Source organism: Haematobia irritans, chromosome 4 (assembly GCF_050003625.1).
Source record: "Haematobia irritans isolate KBUSLIRL chromosome 4, ASM5000362v1, whole genome shotgun sequence".
In the NCBI taxonomy this organism is placed as follows: Eukaryota; Metazoa; Arthropoda; class Insecta; order Diptera; family Muscidae; genus Haematobia; species Haematobia irritans.
In genome coordinates, this window is record NC_134400.1 from 4,998,570 (window position 1) to 5,021,235 (window position 22,666).

Genomic DNA, 22,666 nt, shown 5'->3' on the forward strand with positions numbered 1-22,666 from the left:
TATATACTTTATGGGGTCTTAGAGCAATATTTCGATGTATTACAAACGGAATGACAAAGTTATGGTGGAGGGTATACAAATATGTTTCATTTGAAGAATTGTAGCACAATATCTTTTTATATCCTAAAATAAAGTTGGATGTGATTTTCAGCGGAAGATATTGATACTGAGCTATTTAAACAAAGTCAAGATTTTGACTAAACTCGGGGAATTTAGGATTGGTTTATAATATCATAACCTCTAACACTTCTCTTCCTGCGAAAAGTTCAGCACATATGCTAAAAAACGTTAAATATGACCAAAAAGTAGTGAGATTTTTTTTTTTGATCTGAAAGTGGTACAACATTGGTGCAGTAGCGATAAATTTAACATGGGCTTATTATAGGAATTAAGTGTTTTGGATGTGAATTAAAAAAATGTTATGTAATCTTTTATCAAATAAATAATTTTTATAGTGTTTTTTATGATTTCAATGGATTCTAACCTCAAATATTTTCAAACATTCTTATTTTTTCTAGAATGTATTTTGAATTATTTTGGACAAAATTTTAATAATTTGTACCATTCTATTAATTCTTACTCTTTTATAAAGCTATTTGAAACAAAAAAAAATACTTATTAAAAATGTGAAAAAGCTAGTTATAAAACATTCAATTAAAAGAACTTCCTGTGTAGTTAAAATAAAGATCATCTTTGGGAGGACATTTTTGGAAGTAATTTAAAAGTTGTACCTTTAAAACAACTTCCAATTTTTTTGCTGGGAAGAGGCTTGATTCTATGGGTCAAATAAACATTTTCGCACTACTTTGTGTTACCAAAAGTGGACAATTTTCTTGAGACGTTTGTTATATTATCACATTTAACTAAACCTCTCATAAGTGGACACCTTTCCAATGTGGACATCATTTAGTTGACCTTGAATATAACAAATTTCCAATCAAAAAACCAATAAATGACAACCTAAAATAAAAGGCTATCGATGTCTCATATGGAAGCAGGACGGGTTCTACCAACAATTTTACAGCATTCATTTCATCCTTCATTCAAATCCTTCATTGTTTTTTAGGTCAACCCATGTGGCTGGAAAATCTCTTCTTAATAAATGTGGGAATATTTAAAATTCTTAACATATGTGGTGAATTCTTCTCAGGGCAAGAAGTTTTAGGGTCTGCAATATTCCATTGGCCATGGGGAATCCAATGTCCTTTTTAGGTTTGTCCGCGATTTGAGTTTTCATGAAAGCTTCTATAGTGGGTTATAAAGGAAACCATTTTTTTAGATACACATGGAGGTTGACCACTAACCACCGAGATGGATTTACAATACTGTGCAAAAAATTAGCACATAAATCACAATTTATAATCGAAGAAAGAATTTGCCAGTTGTGTCACTATAATACATCTCAAACTCATGACTTTCGGACTCGGCTATAAAAGGGAGATCCCTTGTCATTGAGCCAATGATACAATAGATCAGCATTCAGTAATAAGAGAGAAGTTAATGACCGTATCATAATGGACTGAATAGGTCTGCCGTTACACCTAACGAAATCTAACCTTTGATATATTTCGGAATGCAATAGAAATCACATTGCAAGTTGCTCCCGAACTTAAGGCTTTAAATATTTGTTGTCATTATCTTATCTTAGGGCACTCATAGTTTATAAAATGACATGAGTTTCATGTTTCCTTTGATGACATTGTGTCAAGGTTTTATGTGTTTGCATGTAAGATACAATTGATTGTGAAGATATCAGTGCTACTGTCGTGATTGACGAATATTACAAGAGTTATGTTGATGACTATGTTGACGATGAACCTCTTACTGGAAGATATTGACAGACGATATTCCATCTCGTAGAAGAGTATGACCCTCAAGATACTGTTATAATAATAAAGGATTGCGTCTCATTATGTTAAAAGCTTTCTATTGTACAGTGCAATCCAAAAGAAGGTTTTGCAAAGACTATGGCTTGGCTATGGCTTGGCTATGGCTTTGCTATGGCTTGGCTATGGCTTGGCTATGGCTTGGCTATGGCTTGGCTATGGCTTGGCTATGGTTTGGCTATGGCTTGGCTATGGCTTGGCTATGGCTTGGCTATGGCTTGGCTATGGCTTGGCTATGGCTTGGCTATGGCTTGGCTATGGCTTGGCTATGGCTTGGCTATGGCTTGGCTATGGCTTGGCTATGGCTTGGCTATGGCTTGGCTATGGCTTTGCTATGGCTTGGCTATGCAAATATCATGGAACGTACTGTAAAGAGCCAGTTGCTTCGCTTTATTATTAAGTACCACCTATTCATAATGATATGCTTCTATTGTTGCCTCTACAAACCCCACCATCCATTGATACATCATCCTTACCATGTAGCATTAACAACACCCATATGAATCGTATGAAAATGAATTGATTGTGAAAAAAGTACACACCTACGTCCTATATCTAGCCGTTGTATAGGTAGATGTAGCATACAAGCACAACAAAGTCATTTAAAAACTCATTTCCGCTTCAATGGTCAGACAATTGCTGGTGAAAATATGCAAATGTTTGTACAAATTTCCAATGACAGACATGCTAGCATTGCAGAAATTGTGTAGCAAGCAACATTGATGCTGCTTCAATGAACCAATGTGCATTCACAATTCATTGATGATGTATTTGTGCAATTAACTTAAAATATAGTTGGTAATAAAAAGGATCGATCATCGATGAGGCCATGCATACAAATTAAATAGAGTGTTAATATTCGAAAGTGATACGATTGAGAAATTATTAATGGATATATATTAAAAATATGATTATTTATGGGGTTTCAGATCTATATTTCGTCAGAGTCTAGAATGTACTTGGAAATTAAAAAAAAAAAAAAACAAAAAAACAAAAATGAAAATTTCAATAAAATTAAGTTAATGCAGGTTTTCATTAATATTACGAAACGTGTTCCTAAATCCAATGAAACTATTCGTTATTAGTAAGAAATTGTTCGTTAGTTACGATAAAATTCATTTATGAACATTTTTTGTTAGCAAAATTTTTATGTACAATTTCCTTTATATTAGGAGGAGAAATCAAGACCTATGAGACATATCTGAAATTTAAATTTTTGGGAAAAGTTAGCTTGCATTTGGATACCGCCAATATAGTTGTTTGATAGATAAGTTTTCTTATTTCAATAATTCTTTGAACTAAGATAATTGTATATTTTTACGTCTATCGACAACAACATTTGATCTATTGGGTCGTCCTTCTTTAGCTAGAGAGAGAGAGAGCTAGAGTATAACAGTTACTTACATAAAAAAAATTGGACACAACCTCATATAACTACTCTTTACGTTTGCTTGTCGCATTATTGGTTTTTTGAATTCGGATTTTTTTTTGGAAATTTCATTAAGAATTTTTCCTTATGTTTGCCTGCTAATATGTCTCATTATTGGTTTTTGGAAATTGGAATTTTTTTGGAGATTTTATTTAGAAAATTTCCACTGCAAATCCCTTATTATTAAATTTGGAAATTATTTTTATATTTAATTTCAAATCAAAACCGCAACCACAGCTGCTTATTAGTGTTGAAAAGGTTTGTCAACCACAATTTAATAGTTTTGCTAATATTCTAAAAACAATGGCGCTGAATCTTCTCATTCTCTGAACAATCAATTATTACAATAATCTGTTTGTTGTAAATGCTTGTGCGTTACAAATTTATGGCTGTATTTTCAATGGTGTAAAACCCACAAAAAAAAAAAAAAAACAACAATGCTAAAATAAACCAAACATCATTCATTACATACAATCATCGTCAATGAAAAAAAATGAAATAAATCATAGAGCTAACACAATCGTATATAATAAATGAATTTCATTCTTTTTTGAATAGTTGCTGGGTGAGAGAGATTTAAAATTTATTTAATTAAATAATAACAGACACCCAGTCTAGTCGTTTTTCAGGGAAGGCAATTTTCCATGGTATACTTTTAGGCTGTTCATTGGTTATCTGTACAATCATACCGACACCTTTGGCAATGATGGCAATAGATGATTCAATTTAAAAAGGGTTAAGTTAAAAAACATAAAGTTTTTAAAGAGCTAATTTTAAATAAATATGAAAACGTTGAAGTCGAGCTAAGTTCACTGCATGATATCCTACACCAACGAGATAGACACTAGTGTTGTAAATTTTGATTACTTTTGACTACTCGTTACTACTCGTTACTTTTGAATTGAGTACTCGTTACTACTAGTTACTTTTATAAAAAAAAATTAAAAAAGACATTGTGGGCTCTTTTTAATAATATCTTCCTCTTTTTTAAATTTAAAAACAGTATATAAAAGCAAATTACATTATCCACTTTTATTCTAGTGTTATAAAATGTGGTGTTGTAGATATATGGGTCTCGTTAGAAAAAGATGTTCACCAATCATTCAAATTTTTAGAGCCAATTTCGTATTCACTATTTGGTATTTTTTCGTCAGGGTATATCTAAATGGCATTGTGTATTACTGATGCTTGCAATTTGCAAACTTTTTAAATCAACCATTTCCACCATTGACAGTGGAAGAAAATATTTAGCGATCATTTTTATCGTGAGACCCAATGTTGAAATTTTCCAAGGGTTTTTGAATAAGCTTGGGTACCTTCTCTGAAAACAATTGGATTGAACCAGCTGAAGTCAACGACATTATTATTCATACTATTCGCATGAGACGTGATCCATGTGATGCTTTAAATTATAGCTCCCACCTACACCCAATGCAAATTTTTTCAAATGCAAACGTTTTTAAGAAATCGGATAAATTTTTCACTTTGTTCAAAGGTGAAGCCATATATCCTTTTCGTGTTATTTTAACTGATAAAACGATTTTCGAAAACTTCAATTAATATGTTTCAAGAAGTCAAACCGCCAACTTACTTACCGTCATGCGCTTTACAGATTATCAGTTATTCCGGACGGAATGTCGGTGTTTGTAAAGAATCTTAAGCGGACCTTAGACGGTCGGATAAACACTTCGACAGAGGTTCGTCTATTTGTTGTGTGTTCGTTCAAGTTTTGACCTTACACTGCACGAACAAATGTGATGACAACATGAAAAAATAAGAAGAAGCATAAACAAACAATAAAGTTGTACGAAGATTTATGGGTGAAACCATTTTTTACTGAAAAAATGGAAGAAAATAATAAAAAAATCCTGGTATATGTGTCAAAACAATGATTCCTGAAGTAATCCACATTTAATATATTACAAATTACTTGATGAATTTAAAATACTTGTCGCCTGGTTTCCCATTGATTGGAAGTGGAATTTTTCCACGTTTTTGCCACAATACTGGTTTAGATTTATATATTTCCTTAATTTTCAACCAGAATTGGCAATCCATCATTAATTTCATTACAGAAATGCCTGTTTTTAATGTAAAAATAAATTTGTCTTTGATAATGTTTGTCGAACATCCCCTTACACTCAATGATTTGTACCACCCAACCAGAAAAAATCAAAGTTGTTTTGATTTTATGCCAACACGTCCCCGCGACAGCCGAACACGACCTTATACAATCGGATTTGTCGCCGCAACGTGTTGTGTCGCAGGGTTTATCCGACCGTATAAGGTGCCCTTTACAGTGTGTCTGATCGACACGACTTGTCGGCGATGACTAAATAATCGGTAAATGTGTTATCGATCCCATAAACATGCAGCAGTATCGATTATGCCTTCGGACTTAACTTATAATGTGCACAATATATGGGATATGATATATGGGAGCCACCGTGGTGCAATGGTTAGCATGCCCGCCTTGCATACACAAGGTCGTGGGTTCGATTCCAGCTTCGACCGAACACCAAAAAGTTTTTCAGCGGTGGATTATCCCACCTCAGTAATGCTGGTGACATTTCTGAGGGTTTCAAAGCTTCTCTAAGTGGTTTCACTATAATGTGGAACGCCGTTCGGACTCGGCTATAAAAAGGATGTCCCTTGTCATTGAGCTTAACATGGAATCGGGCAGCACTCAGTGATAAGAGAGAAGTTCACCAATGTGGTATCACAATGGACTGAATAGTCTAAGTGAGCCTGATACATCGGGCTGTCACCTAACCTAACCTAACCTAACCTATGGGATATGTTCGACACGAGCACTGTCGTCCGGAATAACTGATAGTCTGTAAAGCGCATCAGAAGAAAAAAAACTGGCATTGAAGATATTGAGTACTCTTTTACTAGTAACGAGTACTCAACAAATTAGTCAGTAACGAGTACTTGTAATCAAATACTCGTTACTTTCCCAACACTAATAGACACATGCTGTCTTTGGCAATAATGGTAAGGGTGGGTCCCTGAGTCGATCTAGCCATGTCCGTCTGTCTGTGAACACATTTTTGTGATCAAAGTCTAGGTCGCAGTTTTAGTCCAATCGACTTAAAATTTGTCAGATGTTTCTGTTTTGGATCAGAATAGAACCCTATTGATTTTGGAAGAAATCGGTGCAGATTTAGATATAGCTCCCATCTTTCGCCCGATATAGACTTATATGGCCCCAGAAGCCAGAGTTTTACCCCAATTTGGTTGATATTTTGCACTAGCAATACAATTGGTAGTGTAGTCAAGTGCTAAATTTTATCGGTTCAGATTTAGATATAGCTCCCATATATATCTTTCGCCCGATTTAGACTCATGTAACCACAGAGACCAAAGTTTTACCCTGATTTACTTGAAACTTTGCACAGGGAGTAGATTTAAGTTTCTGGATATGTGTACCAATATTGGTTGAAATCGGTTCAAATTTAGGTATAGCTCCCATATATCTTTCGCCCGATTTTCCGTCATATGACCACAGAGGTCAAAGTTGTAGTCCGATTTACGTGAAATTTTGCACAGGAAATAGAATTAACATAGTAACTATGCATGTCAAATTTGGAAATCGGTTCAGATTTCGATATACCTTCCATATATCTGATTTTCTGATTTGAGGAAAAATGGCCAAAATACCCAAATTTTTCATAAAAAAATCGCCACTGCTAAGTCGAAAACTTGTAAAAATTGCTCCATATTGCATACACTTCTAATACATATCTATCGACCGATAAATCATAAATACACCTTTGCGAAGTTGGCTCAAAATGGGTTTAGATTTAAATGTTTCCCATATTTTACTTTTCTATAAGAATATCTTATCCTACACTATCACTATTCTTTTATTAGCTTTTTTATGGTTTTTTCAATGAATTCCAATTCAATGGAGAATACTATTAATTACACTGCAACAGCAATGGCGAAATTAGTGTTTCAAAAGCAAATAGCAAACAAAAACTGCATCTACTATCGATAAAACCAACGACCATTGAACGAGCTCAAATTATAGAGACACTTATGCACAGGTGAATTATTATGCAAACTTTCGATGAACGATGTGTGCAAATATGTGTATGCTCAACTCTAGAATATTTGAGAAGAACAGAGTGTGAAGGGTAGGGAGATGGCATAACAAGTTATTAAGTTAATTGATTGAAAATTGTGTAGATATTGCAGAAATAGTCGATACACTAATTCGTAATTAATAATCGGTAAAAATGTTTACAGATTTGACGAGGACGACTATTGTCGAAAGGCATGTTGCATTTGTTTTTGTTTACCCAACTCCCAAAAGTATGCCATAAAATCCAAAGCCAATGGAAACATATTAATGAACACCATATTAATGAACCAGTATCTTGCTATAATGAGAGAAAAACAAATCCATCCCATTTGGGGGCTATGATATGGATGTGTGTGTATTATTTATTCTATGAAGGATAGGATATCATGAACAAAACATCCTTTAGCAGCATATTTTCTCAATAATCACAAAAATATATATTTGTGCGTTCAATAATTTGAAAGGCTGTTTCAAACATTAATATTTTCAAATGATGTCGTTGCTCGATAGGAACGTTTTATTTGGGTTAGAACTTTTTAGCATACATAACGTTTGGAAAAGGTGTACCGAAAATTATTTTCTTTTGTTGGAGTTTTTTTGAATTTAATCGGACTTGCACCTCAAAAAATTTGTTACAAAATTTTTAGTTTTGCAATAAAAACAAATAATTTTTGATCGAAAAACACATTCCATTTCGTTTATATCACGAACTGTTCCTTTCTGACTTTAAATCTTTTATATATTTCTTCCATATTAAAAATTTACTATAGCAGTATATAAAGTCAAACATCTTTTCGGGATCTTCCGAACATTTTTGGAATATATGTAAAAACAAATTTTTGGTGTTGGGTCGAAGCAGGGGTTGAACCCACGACCCTTTGTATGCAAGGCGGGCATGCAAACTATTGCTCCACGGTGGTTAATTAAAGGTATGTTTTTGTCAAATAAAGTTTCTTTACATAGGCTTGTGGGCGCCGTAAACTATGCTTTATAAATATAAATGTTTTGTGTTGCTTGTACGTTGATGTCTATTGCCATAATTGCCTGTTGATGACAAAACAGTTACGTAGCCCAGTGGATAGTGTATTGGCTTACAAACTGTATGGTCCCCGTTTCGATGCTCCCTCTAGGCGAAAGGTAAAATAATAAGAATTTATAAAATCAAAAAATTTCTTCTAAATTGTTTGTATTACAAAAAAGGTGCTAAGAACTAAAACCCTCGTGAAAGTGAGAAAGAAAGAAAAGAATTTTTGTATTGGTAGTCTTTATGAAATTGTTTAAGAGGAAAGAATTATTTTTGTTTGCGTTTGGGAGCCACCGTGGTGACAGTTAAATTCTTCATTTTCGACTGATCAAAAAAGATTTATCAGTGGTGGCTGAACCCTACATGTAGTTTTTTTTTAAGATTTAGCGGCTTGTAGGGACGTACGGTAACAATGTAGAGACTTTTTCACTCAATACAATTTTTAATAATTTTTCCATTTTGGTAGCTCTAGAGGAGGAAATAAGAAGCCGAATTTTATTTCTATAGAAAATCTTGTTCAAATTTTATTGCTATAGAAAATTTTGTCAAAATTTTATTTCTATAGAAAATTTTGTCAAAATTTTACTTCTATAGAAAATTTTTGTTAAAATTTTATTTCTATAGAAAATCTTGTTCAAATTTTAGTGCTATAGAAAATTTTGTCAAAATTTTATTTCTATAGAAAATTTTGTCAAAATTTTATCTCTATAGAAAATCTTGTTAAAATTTTATTGCTATAGAAATTTTGTCAAAATTTTATTTCTATTGAAAATTTTGTCAAAATGTTATTTCTATAGAAAGTTTTGTCAAAATTGTCATTTCTATAGAAAATTTTGTCAAAATGTTATTTGTATAGAAAATTTTGTCAAAATGTTATTTGTATAGAAAATTTTGTCAAAATTTTATTTCTATAGAAAATTTAGTCAAAATATTAATTTCTGTAGAAAATTTGGTCAAAATGTTATTTCTATAGAACATTTTGTCAACATTTTATATCTATAAAAAAATTTTATCAAAATTTTATATCTATAAAAAAAATTGTTAAAATTTTATTCATATAGAAAATTTTGTTAAAATTTTATTTCTATAGAAAATTTGCTAAAATTTTACTTCTATAGAAAATTTTGTCAAAATGTTATTTCTATAGAAAATTTTGTCAAAATGTTATTTCTATAGAAAATTTTGTCAAAATTTTATTTATATAAAAAATTTTCCCTGACAACACTGTCTCACTCTTTCATTAATGTTTGTGACATTTTGAGCTTGTCTTGAAAGATTTATCAGTGGTGGCTGAACCCCCGTGTTGCCAGAAGTAGTGGGAATTCCCTACATGTAGGTTTTTTTACGATTTAGCGTCTTGTAGGGACGTAGGGGCACACTGTAGGGACATTTTCACTCAACACAATTTTTAATAATTTTTACATTTTGGTACCTCTGTGTGGTTAAACTTTGAAGAAAATCTTACCAGAAATCTACCAAACAAATATTTCTATAAAAAATTTTGTCAAAATCGTATTTCTATAGAAAATCTTGTTCAAATGTTATTGCTATAGAAAATTTTATAAAAATTGTATTTCTATAGAAAATTTTGTCAAAATTTTACTTCTATAGACAATTTTTGTCAAAATTTTATTTCAAAATTTTATTTATATATAAAATTTGTCAAAATTTTTTTTATATAGAAAATTTTGGCATAATCTTATTTATATAGAAAATTTTCCCTGCAACACTGCCTAACCCTTTCAGTAACGTTTGTGACATTTTGGGCTTCTCTTGAAAGGCCGTTCGGACACGGCTGTAAACAGAGCAGGTCAGCCAGTGATCCCACACTGGAACCACGACCTCTTTAGCATGACTTCGAGGTGGTTCTTTTTCTTCATCCGTCAGCCTTGGTCTACTTCCCAGTCCTATTTTTCCCCCAATAGTTCGCCGTTCGTATTTTTTTTAATTCATCTTTTCTCTTTGAATTTTCTCTATGGCAATGAAATTCGTTAACCAGTCCTCCGTCTCAGTTCTCTCATCCGACAATGAAGTAGATATTGCTGCTCTTGCATCGTTCATGGAAACGAATCTCGAGAGTGTGTATCTCTTCATTGTTACAGAGGTCAGAAATGTATGTCCTCCTCTCCTATAATTTGTGGACATAATTACCAAAATTCCCATGGTTGGTAAGTCAATCTAAATCTTCTACACTATAGCATGCTAAATTTCATCATAAAATCCAACATATCCGGTAAAGAAAATTTTGGTCAAAATTTTATTTCTATAGAAAATTTTGTCAAAATTTTATTTGTATAGAACATTTTGTCAAAATTTTATTTCTATAGAAAATTTTGTCAAAATTTTATTTCTATAGAAAATTTTGTCAAAATTATTAGTTCTATCTAAATCTTCTACACTATAGCATGCTAAATTTCATCATAAAATCCAACATATCCGCTAAAGAAAATTTTTGTCAAAATTTTATTTCTATAGAAAATTTGGTCAAAATTTTATTTCTATAGAAAATTTGGTCAAAATTTTATGTCTATAGAAAATTTTGACAAAATTTTATTTCTATAGAAAATTTGGTCAAAATTTTATTTCTATAGAAAATTTTGTCAAAATTATATTTCTATAGAAAATTTTGTCAAAAATTTATTTCTATAGAAAATTGTGTCAAGATTTTATAAAATTATGTTAGTGAATTTGAGTTTTTTTGTTTCGGGGACTTTTTGCCTTGTACGATATTGAAATGTTCACCCGGAAATGTTCATCCATTGAATTCATCAAAGTCACTGAACTCTTTGGGAGACGGGCTGCAACAAATCATCAATTTATATAATTATGCAATTGAAATGCGGTTTATTGTGTTACTCGAAAATCTCTTCAAATTGCAAAATTTTCCAATTATCGAAGGCATGATGAACTTAATCTGCTTAAACGTTCAAATAGACCGATTTTAAATTTATAATGAATTTTATATTTAAACATAAACTCAAGAACCTTAACATGGTTGGTAAATATGTTGGATAGTAAGTGAAGCAGAATTGTTTCAAGTGCCCAAATAAAATTTTTAAATCATTTTTAGCAAACAAAAAACAAAAAAAGGCTACTTCAACTAGAATAGATGAAAAAATCAACAAGAATGTTGTTTGCGGGATTATCTAACTCTGGCTTTTTGATTATCAACAGCTTTCAGTACCCCAAGTTTATTATGGTCTTTCTAGTAGGGTTTTTGTGGCATAACAAGATGATGGAATGATCCCATTCAAAGTTGGTTATTAAAACACTTTAGAATTTTTTTGGTTTAAGTGTTTGGTTATCCACTTAATGTATTATTCCTACTTTTGAGAGTGGTCATGGAAAGAAATTTCCAAATGGTTATACACCCACTTATACAGACACATGAGTTGGTTCTAGTTCATTCAAGTATGTTCTGCTATATATGAAGACCACCACAAAATATTAAATTGGGCTATAAATACCGAGGAAAAATTCAAATTTAACCATCATTGGCCTACCAGCCAATCTGGAGAGAAAAGTCAACAAAATAGAAATTCCTTCAATTTGATTTTGTTTGTCCTAACTTCGTGCTAAGATGGTGAGTCTTGTTCAAGTGAATATTTTGAGATAATTAAAAGGACATTTTTTTTTTCATAGAAAATTTTCGTAGGATTTTTGGTTATGAGCTTAGCTCTTTTAGCCTCAGGCCAATCAAATGCCATTGATGGAGCTGTGGATGAGCCCTCTCAGGAATATTTACCTCCCGCCGAAGAAGCCGAAAGTGCTAAATTAGCTGAAGATGGTTATCGTTATAAGACTGTACGCAAATTGAAATATCGGGCACGTCATCGTCGTGATGTTTCCCAGGAATATCTACCGCCAGTCAATGAACCTACCCAGGAATATTTACCACCTTCAGAGGAGAAGGCCGAAACCAAGTTAGCTGAAGATGGCTATCGTTATAAGACCGTTCACAAATTGAAATTGCGTACCCGCCATCGTCGTGATGTGTCCCAGGAATATTTGCCCCCAGTTAATGAACCCAGTCAAGAATATTTACCTCCTGGCGAAGAAAAGGCCGATGATGGCTATCGTTATAAGACCGTACGTACATTGAAATATCGTTCCCGTCATCGTCGTGATGTTAGCGAAATTGAGAAGCCCTCCAATGAGTATTTACCCCCAGTTGAAGTTGAATTGGCTCCTGATCTAAAAACCGTCTTGGGTGATGATGGCTATCGTTATAAGACTGTGCGTCGTTTGAAATATCGTCGCCATAGACGTGAAGCTATCGATGCTGAATCCTCAGCAGTTGATAATACCGCTTCCTCCTATTTGCCCCCTGCTGAAGAGATGCCGGCTGAGGATATGCCTGAAGCTAAAAGTGCTGAATTGGCTCAAGATGGTTATCGTTATAAGACTGTACGCAGAATCAAATATCGTTATCGTCAATAGAGAAAAAATGGCTAAATGTTAATCGGACTATGACAATTTGGATATGTGAATAATGTTGTGTGATCAATTTAGAATTAAGAGGAAATAATAGTGTAAGTGACAAATAAAGCATTGGAATGTAAAATCGTTCAAAACCCAAGAGTGGTTTGAATATAAGGGGGAATACTTTTTCAGCAGCACCGTTTTTAGAAGGACCCTAGTATAACTTCATAATTTGGCAATAAAATTGAGCCAACGAAATAATTTCATAAATACAAAAAATATTTTCGTTATTGTAATGAGTTTTTTCTTAACTAACGCAAAGTTTCATAATATTTATGAATACTTTCCTAGTCCTCAGGAAAATTTTTCGTTATATCAATGAAAAAAATTTGCGGTTGTTAGTTTTACCCATACCTGCTTCGACCGAACACTAAAAAGTTTTTCAGCGGTGGATTATCCCACCTCAGTAATGCTGGTGACATTTCTGAGGGTTTCAAAGCTTCTCTAAGTGGTTTCACTGCAATGTGGAACGCCGTTCGGACTCGGCTATAAAAAGGAGGTCCCTAGTCATTGAGCTTAACATGGAATCGGGCAGCTCTCAGTGATAAGAGAGAAGTTTCACCACTGTGGTATCACAATGGACTGAATAGTCTAAGTGAGCCTGATACATGAGTATTATGTGTCTTTGGCAAATATGCTCAGGGTGGGCTCCTGAGTCGATATAGCCATGTCCGTCTGTCTGTGAACACAATTTTGTGATCAAAGTCCAGGTCCAGGTTTTAGTCCAATTGACATCAAATTTGGAAAAAGTTTCTGTTTCGGATCAGAATATAACCCTATTGATTTTGGAAGAAATCGGTTCAGATTTAGATATAGATCCCATATATATCTTTCGCCCGATATGGACTTATATGGCCCCAGAAGCCAAAGTTTTACCCCAATTTGGTTGAAATTTTGCACAAGGAGAACTATTAGTACTATAGTCAAGTATGCCAAATTTTATTGAAATCGGTTCAGATATAGATATAGTTTCCATATATATGTTTTTCCGATTTTTGAAAAAATGGCCAAAATACCCACATTTTCTTTCAAAAATCGCCACTGCTAAGTCGAAAACTTATAAAAATTACTCCAATTTGCCTACACTTATAATTCATAACTATCGACCGATAAACCATAAATACACTTTTGCGAAGTTGGCTCAAAATTTGTTCAGATTTAAATGTTTCCATATTTGTACCCTGCGCCAAACTGTGGACCAGGGTATTATAAGTTAGTGCATATGTTTGCAACACCCAGAAGGAGACGAGATAGACACATGGTATCCTTGGCAATAATGCTCAGGGTGGGTTTCTGAGTCGATCTAGCCATGTCCGTCTGTCCGTCCGTCTGTCTGTGAACACATTTTTGTGATCAAAGTCTAGGTCGCAGTTTAAGTCCAATCGTCTTCACATTTGGCACATGTTCCTAATTTGGGTCAGAATAGAACCCTATTGATTTTGGAAGAAATCGGTTCAGATTTAGATATAGCTCCCATATATATCTTTCGCCCGATATGGACTTATATGGCCCCAGAAGCCAGAGTTTTACCCTGATTTGCTTGAAATTTTGCACCAGGAGAACAATTAGTACTATAGTCAAGTGTGCCAAATTTGATTGAAATCGGTTCAGATTGAGATATAGCTCCCATATCTATCTTTAACCCGATATGGACTTCTATCGCCCCAGAAGTTAGAGTTTTAGCCCAATTTGGTTGAAATTTTGCTCTAGGAGTACAATTAGTAACATATTGTAGTCTAGTGTGCTAAATTTTATTGAAATCGGTTCAGATTTAGATATAGCTCCCATATATATCTTTCGCCTGATTTTCCGTCATATGACCACAGAGATCAAAGTTGGAGTCCGATTTATGTGACATTTTGCACAGGGAGTAGAATTATAATACTAAGTATGCATGTCAAATTTGGTTGAAATCGGTTCAGATTTCTATATAGCTTCCATATATATGTTTTTCCGATTTGGGCAAAAGTGACAAAATACCCACATTTTCCTTATAAAATCGCCACTGCTAAGTCGAAAACTTGTAAAAGTGACTCCAATTTTCCTTTATTTCTAATACATATCTATCGACCGATAAATCATAAATACACTTTTGCGAAGTTGCCTCAAAATTGGTTCTGATTAAAATGTTTCCCATATTTTTATACCCTGCGCCACACTGTGGAACAGGGTATTATAAGTTAGTGCATATGTTTGTAACACCCAGAAGGAGACGATATAGACACATGGTGTCTTTGGCAATAATGCTCAGGGTGGGTCCCTGAGTCGTTATAACCATGTCCGTCTGTCTGTCCGTCCGTCCGTCCGTCCGTCCATCTGTCTGTGAACACATTTTTGTGATCAAAGTCTAGGTCGCAATTTAAGTCCAATCGCCTTCAAATTTGGCACATGTTCCTAATTTGGGTCAGAATAGAACCCTATTGATTTTGGAAGAAATCGGTTCAGATTTAGATATAGCTCCCATATATATCTTTCGCCCGATATGGACTTATATGGCCCCAGAAGCCAGAGTTTTACCCTGATTTGCATGAAATTTTGCACCAGGAGAACAATTAGTCTATAGTCAAGTGTGCAACATTTGATTGAGATCGGTTCAGATTTAGATATAGCTCCCATATATATCTTTCGCCCGATATGGATTATAAATATTGTTCAGATGGAGTCAGATTTAAATGTATGTATTTGGGGCAAATACCGTTATATATAGCACCCAACACATTTAACGGATTTGATATAGTATCGAAAATGTGGATCTACAAAGTGGTGTAAGGAAAGTCTAAAGTCGGCCCCGCCCGACTTTAGACTTTCCTTACTTAATTTTTACTAACATTGTGTTTCACCCCAGGGCATTAGCCGACTTAAATTATAGTCTATAAATTTTGTAGAACTCTTATAAATTTTATCCAGATCGGCTAATTTGTACTCCTCTCAAATTATTTTATGCGATTCTATATCTATCATTTATTAAAAACAAGCAAAATTTATCATAACCAGTATACGAATTTGTTAAATCTAGAGATCATGTTGAAGAGTTCATAATGTTCTAGTGACGATAGCAATATCTGATTTTACGCACAGTCTTATAACGATAGCCATCTTGAGCCAATTCGGCCTCTGGCATGTCGGTGACATCATCAACTAACTCTTCGGTGGGTGGTAAGTACACGGCCGCGGTGTAATCAGCTGGAGTTTCAGTAGTTTCAGTAGGAGCATCAGTAGTTTCTCGTCTATGGCGGCGGTATTTTAGACGAGGAACTGTCCTATAGCGATAGCCGGCTTCGGCGACTTTAGTATCCTCATTCTCTTCTGAAGGGGGTAAATATTCCTGATTAGGAGTATCGACTGGGGCCAAGTATTCTTGGGACACCTCATGACGATGACGGGCACGATATTTCAGCGCACGTACACTTTTATAACAATAACCATCATCGGCTAGTTTTGTATCGGCTTCTTTGTCTTCAGATGGGGGCAAATACTCTTGATTGGGGGCATCGACTGGGGGCAAATATTCTTGGGGCACGTCACGACGATGACGGACACGATATTTCAATTTCCGTATACTTTTATAACGATAACCATCTTCAGCTAAATTGGTTGATACTCCGTCTTCAGTTGGAGGTAAATATTCCTGTGGAGGTTCTTCACTGAGATACTTACCATTCTATGAATAAATTGGCAAATAGTAATCTACTCTTCCTTCTCTGTTCGCTTGTACCACAGTGATTGTTCATTTGTTGTACAGTAGACTATTTATAGTGAAATTATTTTCATACACAATAGAGATATGTTAATATGATGAGTGATTTATCTTTGGATACAATTGTATCCACTAGAGGTCTGCACAATTTCATTTGTAAATGAAGAGTACACGTGTACTTGCTACATGAGTACATCTATTTGAGAGAGTCGCAAAACAATTGGTACACATTTTGATGAACACCAAAAGCCACGAGTAACTTCTTGTTGCTACTCTGATATCTTCACTACCAACAAACACATATTCCTCTTTCTCTCTTATTGAAGTGTACTCAGAGTGATCACGTCGAGTATGTTGCGAGAACAAAACTTCATAGAGTACTCCATGTACCACGTGCAGTTGCAGAAATACAAAAGACAGTTACTCTCCATAATATATGTTTTCGGTTTGTTATAAAGAACGGCAAACGTTAAGGTAAGTGTGTGACATACATAAATATATGATATATGTGACATACATACATATCTATGATTAAGAACAATGGATAGTTTTGCTTCGTACATAACTGAGAAATACTTGTGGTACAACGTGAAGTGAAGAGAATCCATGTTGTACTTTTTCTCCAGTACTTGCATTTTTATTGTTCCTTTTTTTCGGAACACATATTGTTTCGGATAAGTACTTGGTGGTATTTGACAAGCAAGTGTTCTCTTCACTTCACTACTTGCGCTCTGAGAGAAAGACATTGTATGTACTATATTCGACAGCGAATTGCATACATGTAGTGAAAAGTTATTCGATGCAGACCTCTAGTATCCACTATGGGCTCACAAACTTGCAAACTTAGAGGAAACAACCTCAGCTTTCACACAAAGAAAAAATTATGTTGATATCTTTATCCGTTCAAAAGTTGCAGAATTATTTCCAAAAAAGCGATTAGGAACCACTGTGCATCAGCTCGTGGTCGCCCAAAACTATGCTATATAAATATAACTGTTTGACTGCTTGCGTTGCTTGTGAGTTGATAGCTATAGCGATAATTGTCTGTTGAGGACAATAAGGGCTATGTAGCCCTGTGGATAGTGTGTCGGCTTACAAACTGTATGGTGCGTGGTTCGATTCTCCGTCCAGGCGAAAGGTAAAATTATTTGTATTACAGAAAAAGATGCTAAGAAGAAAAAAACTTGAGGTAGTGGGAAAGATGTGAGGGAAGCTGAAATTTGCCGAAAAAGAATTTTTGTTTTGAGTTAGTCTCACAGAAAATGACTCCAAATGGCAAGAGGGCCACTTGTTTAATCTCAAATTTTGCAAGAGTGTAGCGTAATTGTAGCTAACATGGCAACCTTAGATGAATGAGAATGCCAAAGAGACCATATTCAGTTGAAGTACTTCAGAAGTGATTTCAAGTGATTATCTATTTATGGTACGAATATAATTCGCATTCCTATTATGATTGGATACTGGAAACGATATTGAAAATTTATGAAAGAGCAATCGCAAGCAACCGCACAATTAAGGTGATGTCCAGCTATTTTGGCTATAAATACTCTGGGTAATCTTGAAAAGAACATCATTCTTCTAAAAACAAACCAAAGCAAATAGCAATAAACAAAATAGATATTGTTTCAATTTGATTTTGTTTGGACTACTAGCTCAACATGGTAAGTAACCATTGAAACTCATAGGAATACTCCGTTTTAAAAAAGCGACACTATCCACAGAAAATATTCCTCACATTCTTGGCTTTGGGGCTAGCTGTTTTGGTCACTGGCAGATCAAATGCCATTGATGGTGCTGTGGATGAGCCCTCCCAAGAATATTTACCTCCCGCCGAAGAAGCTGAGAGTGCTAAATTAGCTGAAGATGGTTATAGTTATAAGACTGTACGCAAATTGAAATATCGGGCCCGTCATCGTCGTGATGTTTCCCAGGAATATCTACCGCCAGTCAATGAACCTACCCAGGAATATTTACCACCTTCAGAGGAGAAGGCCGAAACCAAGTTAGCTGAAGATGGCTATCGTTATAAGACCGTTCACAAATTGAAATTGCGTACCCGCCATCGTCGTGATGTTTCCCAGGAATATCTACCGCCAGTCAATGAACCTACCCAGGAATATTTACCACCTTCAGAGGAGAAGGCCGAAACCAAGTTAGCTGAAGATGGCTATCGTTATAAGACCGTTCACAAATTGAAATTGCGTACCCGCCATCGTCGTGATGTATCCCAGGAATATTTGCCCCCAGTTAATGAACCCAGTCAAGAATATTTACCTCCTGGCGAGGAAAAGGCCGATGATGGCTATCGTTATAAGACCGTACGTACATTGAAATATCGTTCCCGTCATCGTCGTGATGTTAGCGAAATTGAGAAGCCCTCCAATGAGTATTTACCCCCAGTTGAAGTTGAATTGGCTCCTGATTTAAAAACCGTCTTGGCTGATGATGGCTATCGTTATAAGACTGTGCATCGTTTGAAATATCGTCGCCATAGACGTGAAGCTACCGATGCTGAATCTTTAGCTGTTGATAATACCGCTTCCTCGTACTTGCCACCTGCTGAGGATATGCCTGAAGCTAAAAGTGCTGAATTGGCTCAAGATGGTTATCGTTATAAGACTGTACGCAGAATCAGATATCGTTATCGTCAATAGAGATTGACCTCAATGGTTGGATTAGAAGGAATCTCTTAGACTTAGGCAACTTGGATGTGATGAAATCATTTGTAGCCCATTGGCTGCAATATATGTGGTAAATAAAGCATGGGAAGCTAATATTTTCCAAAAAAAATATATATATTTTAGGAATTTCCAATGGTGGGAGGGAGGAAAATAACACAAACAAGCTCCAAAACCAACTCTCGGGATCGGTTTATATGGGGGCTATATATGATTATGGACTGATATGGAGCACTTCTGGCATGGTTGTTAAATATCATATACTAGCACCACGTACCAAATTTCAACCAGATCGGATGAATTTTGCTTCCCCAAAAGGCACCGGAGGTCAAATCTGGTGATCGGTTTATATCGGGGCTATATATAATTATGCACCGATGTGGACCAATTTTTGCATGGTCATTAGAGACCATATACTTACACCATGTACCAAATTTCAGCCGGATCGGATGAATTTTAATCTTCCAAGGGGCTCCGGAGGTGAAATCTGGGCATCGGTTTATATGGGGGCTATATAAATATGGACTGATATGAACCACTTCCTGCATAGTTGTTGGATACCATATACTAACATCACGTACCAAATTTCAACCGAATCAAATGAATTTTACTCTTCCAAGGGGCTCCGGAGGTCAAATCTGGGGATCGGTTTATATGGGGGCTATATATAATTATGGACCGATTTCGACCAATTTTTCATGGGTGTTTGAGGTCATATAGTAACACCACGTACCAAATTACAACCGAATCGGATGAATTTTATTCTTCCAAGGGGCTCCGGAGGTCAAATCTGGGCATCGGTTTATATGGGGGCTATATATAATTATGGACCGATTTCGACAAATTTTTTTTGGGTGTTTGAGGCCATATAGTAACACCACGTTCCAAATTTCAACTGAATCAGATGAATTTTGGTCTTCCAAGAGGCTCCGGAGGTCAAATCTGGTGATCGGTTTATATGGGGGCATTATATAATTATGCACCGATAGGGCCCATTTGCAATACCATCCGACCTACATCAATAACAACTACTTCTACTTCAAGTCGATAGCTTGTTTCGTTCGGAAGTTAGCGTGATTTCAACAGACGGTCGGACGGACTGACATGCTCAGATCGACTCAGATTTTCACCACGACCCAGAATATATATATTTTATGGGGTCTTAGAGCAATATTTCGATGTGTTACAAACGGAATGACAAAGTTAATATACCCCCATCCTATGGTGGAGGGTATAAAAATCTGTTGGAGTAGGTTTGGTAACACCAAGGCGCCGACACCTCTTAATGTATGGTATATGAGCCCCAACAATATGCAACTAAATCATGAAAATTGAGCCCAAAAGTAAATTGGATCTCATTTTCAATTTTGATGTAAAAGACCGCGTAAAATGGACTTCAACTGATGGAGAAAATATAAAGTTTTGAGAAAAAAATTAAATATGTGTTACTGAGTACGGATCTCGAGATTTTTGGACGTTGTCCACAGCAGAAACTTCGGACGAAGGCCTTACTCTTATGTCACTTTGGAACCGTATTAGCCCACTGTGGACTCTGTCTATAGGAGAAAGTATCAAACCTCAGTCGAAAGCCAACCGTACAAGAAACAATGAAACGATGCTATTCGAAACACCTAAAGGGCGCATAGTTGCCACCATTGCCAAATCCTACAAAGCGAAAATTGACCCCACTTGAGAATGAAGTACAATTCCAAACAGGAAATTGGGGTTAATTTTCGTTTGAAATATTGAGGTTTATTTCCATGATGCAAACAGGCTCCAAAAATAATATGATTTTATTCACCAATAAAATAGAAAAATTGTGTGGCATCATCCTTCATTTGGTTTTTGGGGCTAATTTTCATGGGACCCATATTCATAATGCCAGAAGGTTTCGTAGTAAAAGTTTAATGCCGAACATTTTTGAAATATGTGTATGTAAATATAGGTAAATGGTTTGTTTTCTTCAAATAAAGTTTATTTACATCGGTCTGTGTGTGCACAACAATATGGTCTATAAAAATAAGTATTTCCCTGTATGCGTTGCTTGTTTGCGTTAATGGATATATCAATAATTGGTTGATGACAATAAAAGCTACATTCTGGTCGAAAGGTAAAATTTGAAAAATTTATAAAATCGAATAATTTCTCCTACATTGTTTGTGTTACAGAAAAAGTGTTTAGAACTAAATAATCCAAGAGGATTTGAAAGATTGAGAAAGAGTGTTTTAAAATCTTATAAAAGAGCCAATGTTTATCATAAAAATTCTATTTTTTGTTCCGAGCTAACTTCCTTACAGCAATAAGCAAATGGTCAACGATGATCGTTTGGGATTACAGTTACCACAGTCGGTAGAATTCTACCAAAAATGGTAGATTTTTTATTGTTTGGTATATTGGCAGAATTTTTGATGTTTTTGTAGATTTTACAAACTATTCATCTCGAAAATTTTGATAAAATTTTCTATAGAATTTTCGATGGAAATAAAATTTTGACAAAATTTTCGATTTCGATAGAAATAAAATTTTGACAACATTTTTTATGGAAATAAAATTTTCTATAGGAATAAAATATAGAAATAAAATTTTGACAAAATTTTCTATACAAATAAAATTTTGAAAAAAAAATCTATAGAAATAAAATGTTGACAATATTTTCTATAGAAATAAAATGTTGACAATAATTTCTGTAGAAAAAAATTTTTACAATTAAAATTTTGCCAAAATTTTCTATAGAAATAAAATTTTGCAAAATGTTGGTTAGAAATAAAATTTTGACAAAATTTTCTATAGAAATAAAGTTTTGACAAAAATTTCTTAGAAATAAAATTTTGACAATTCTTTTATAGAAATGAAATTTTGACAAAATTTTCTATAGAAATACAATTGTAACAAAAATTTCTATAGCAATAAAATTTTGACAAAATTATCTATAGCAATAAGATTTTGACCAAATTTTCGATAGAAATAAAAATTGACACAATTTTATATAGAAATAAAATTTTGGCAAAATTTTCTATGGACATAAAATTTTGACAAAATTTTCTATAAAAATTAAATTTTGACAAAAAATTCTTAGAAATAAAATGTTTACAGAAATGAAATTTTTGATCAACAACTTCAAAATGAGATTTTTCAATTTAATTTTTACAATTAAAATTTTGCCAAAATTTTCTATAGAAATAAACTTTTGCAAAATGTAGGTTAGAAATAAAATTTTGACAAAATTTTCTATAGAAATAAAGTTTTGATAAAAATTTCTTAGAAATAAAATTTTGACAATTCTTTTATAGAAATGAAATTTTGACAAAATTTTCTATAGAAATACAATTGTGACAAAAATTTCTATAGCAATAAAATTTTGACAAAATTATCTATAGAAA

General features: G+C 34.1%; 1 protein-coding gene across 1 annotated transcript; it reads left to right on the plus strand.

The window, feature by feature from the left end:
- Positions 1 to 11,433: 11,433 nt before the first annotated feature.
- Positions 11,434 to 19,402, plus strand: LOC142235272 (uncharacterized). The gene is made up of 6 exons (XM_075306524.1): positions 11,434 to 11,443; positions 11,724 to 11,840; positions 12,115 to 12,861; positions 12,942 to 12,961; positions 18,261 to 18,269; positions 18,330 to 19,402. Exons 1-6 carry the CDS (start codon positions 11,434 to 11,436, stop codon positions 19,260 to 19,262), a joined length of 1,836 nt encoding a protein of 611 aa, XP_075162639.1. The 3' UTR covers positions 19,263 to 19,402.
- Positions 19,403 to 22,666: the final 3,264 nt, after the last annotated feature.

Coding starts and splice junctions, on each gene's coding strand:
- LOC142235272 (XM_075306524.1), top strand. Junction 11,841..12,114: donor GTTGGTTCTAGTTCATTCAA/GTATGTTCTGCT, acceptor TAGCTCTTTTAG/CCTCAGGCCAATCAAATGCC. Junction 12,862..12,941: donor CAGAATCAAATATCGTTATC/GTCAATAGAGAA, acceptor TGATCAATTTAG/AATTAAGAGGAAATAATAGT.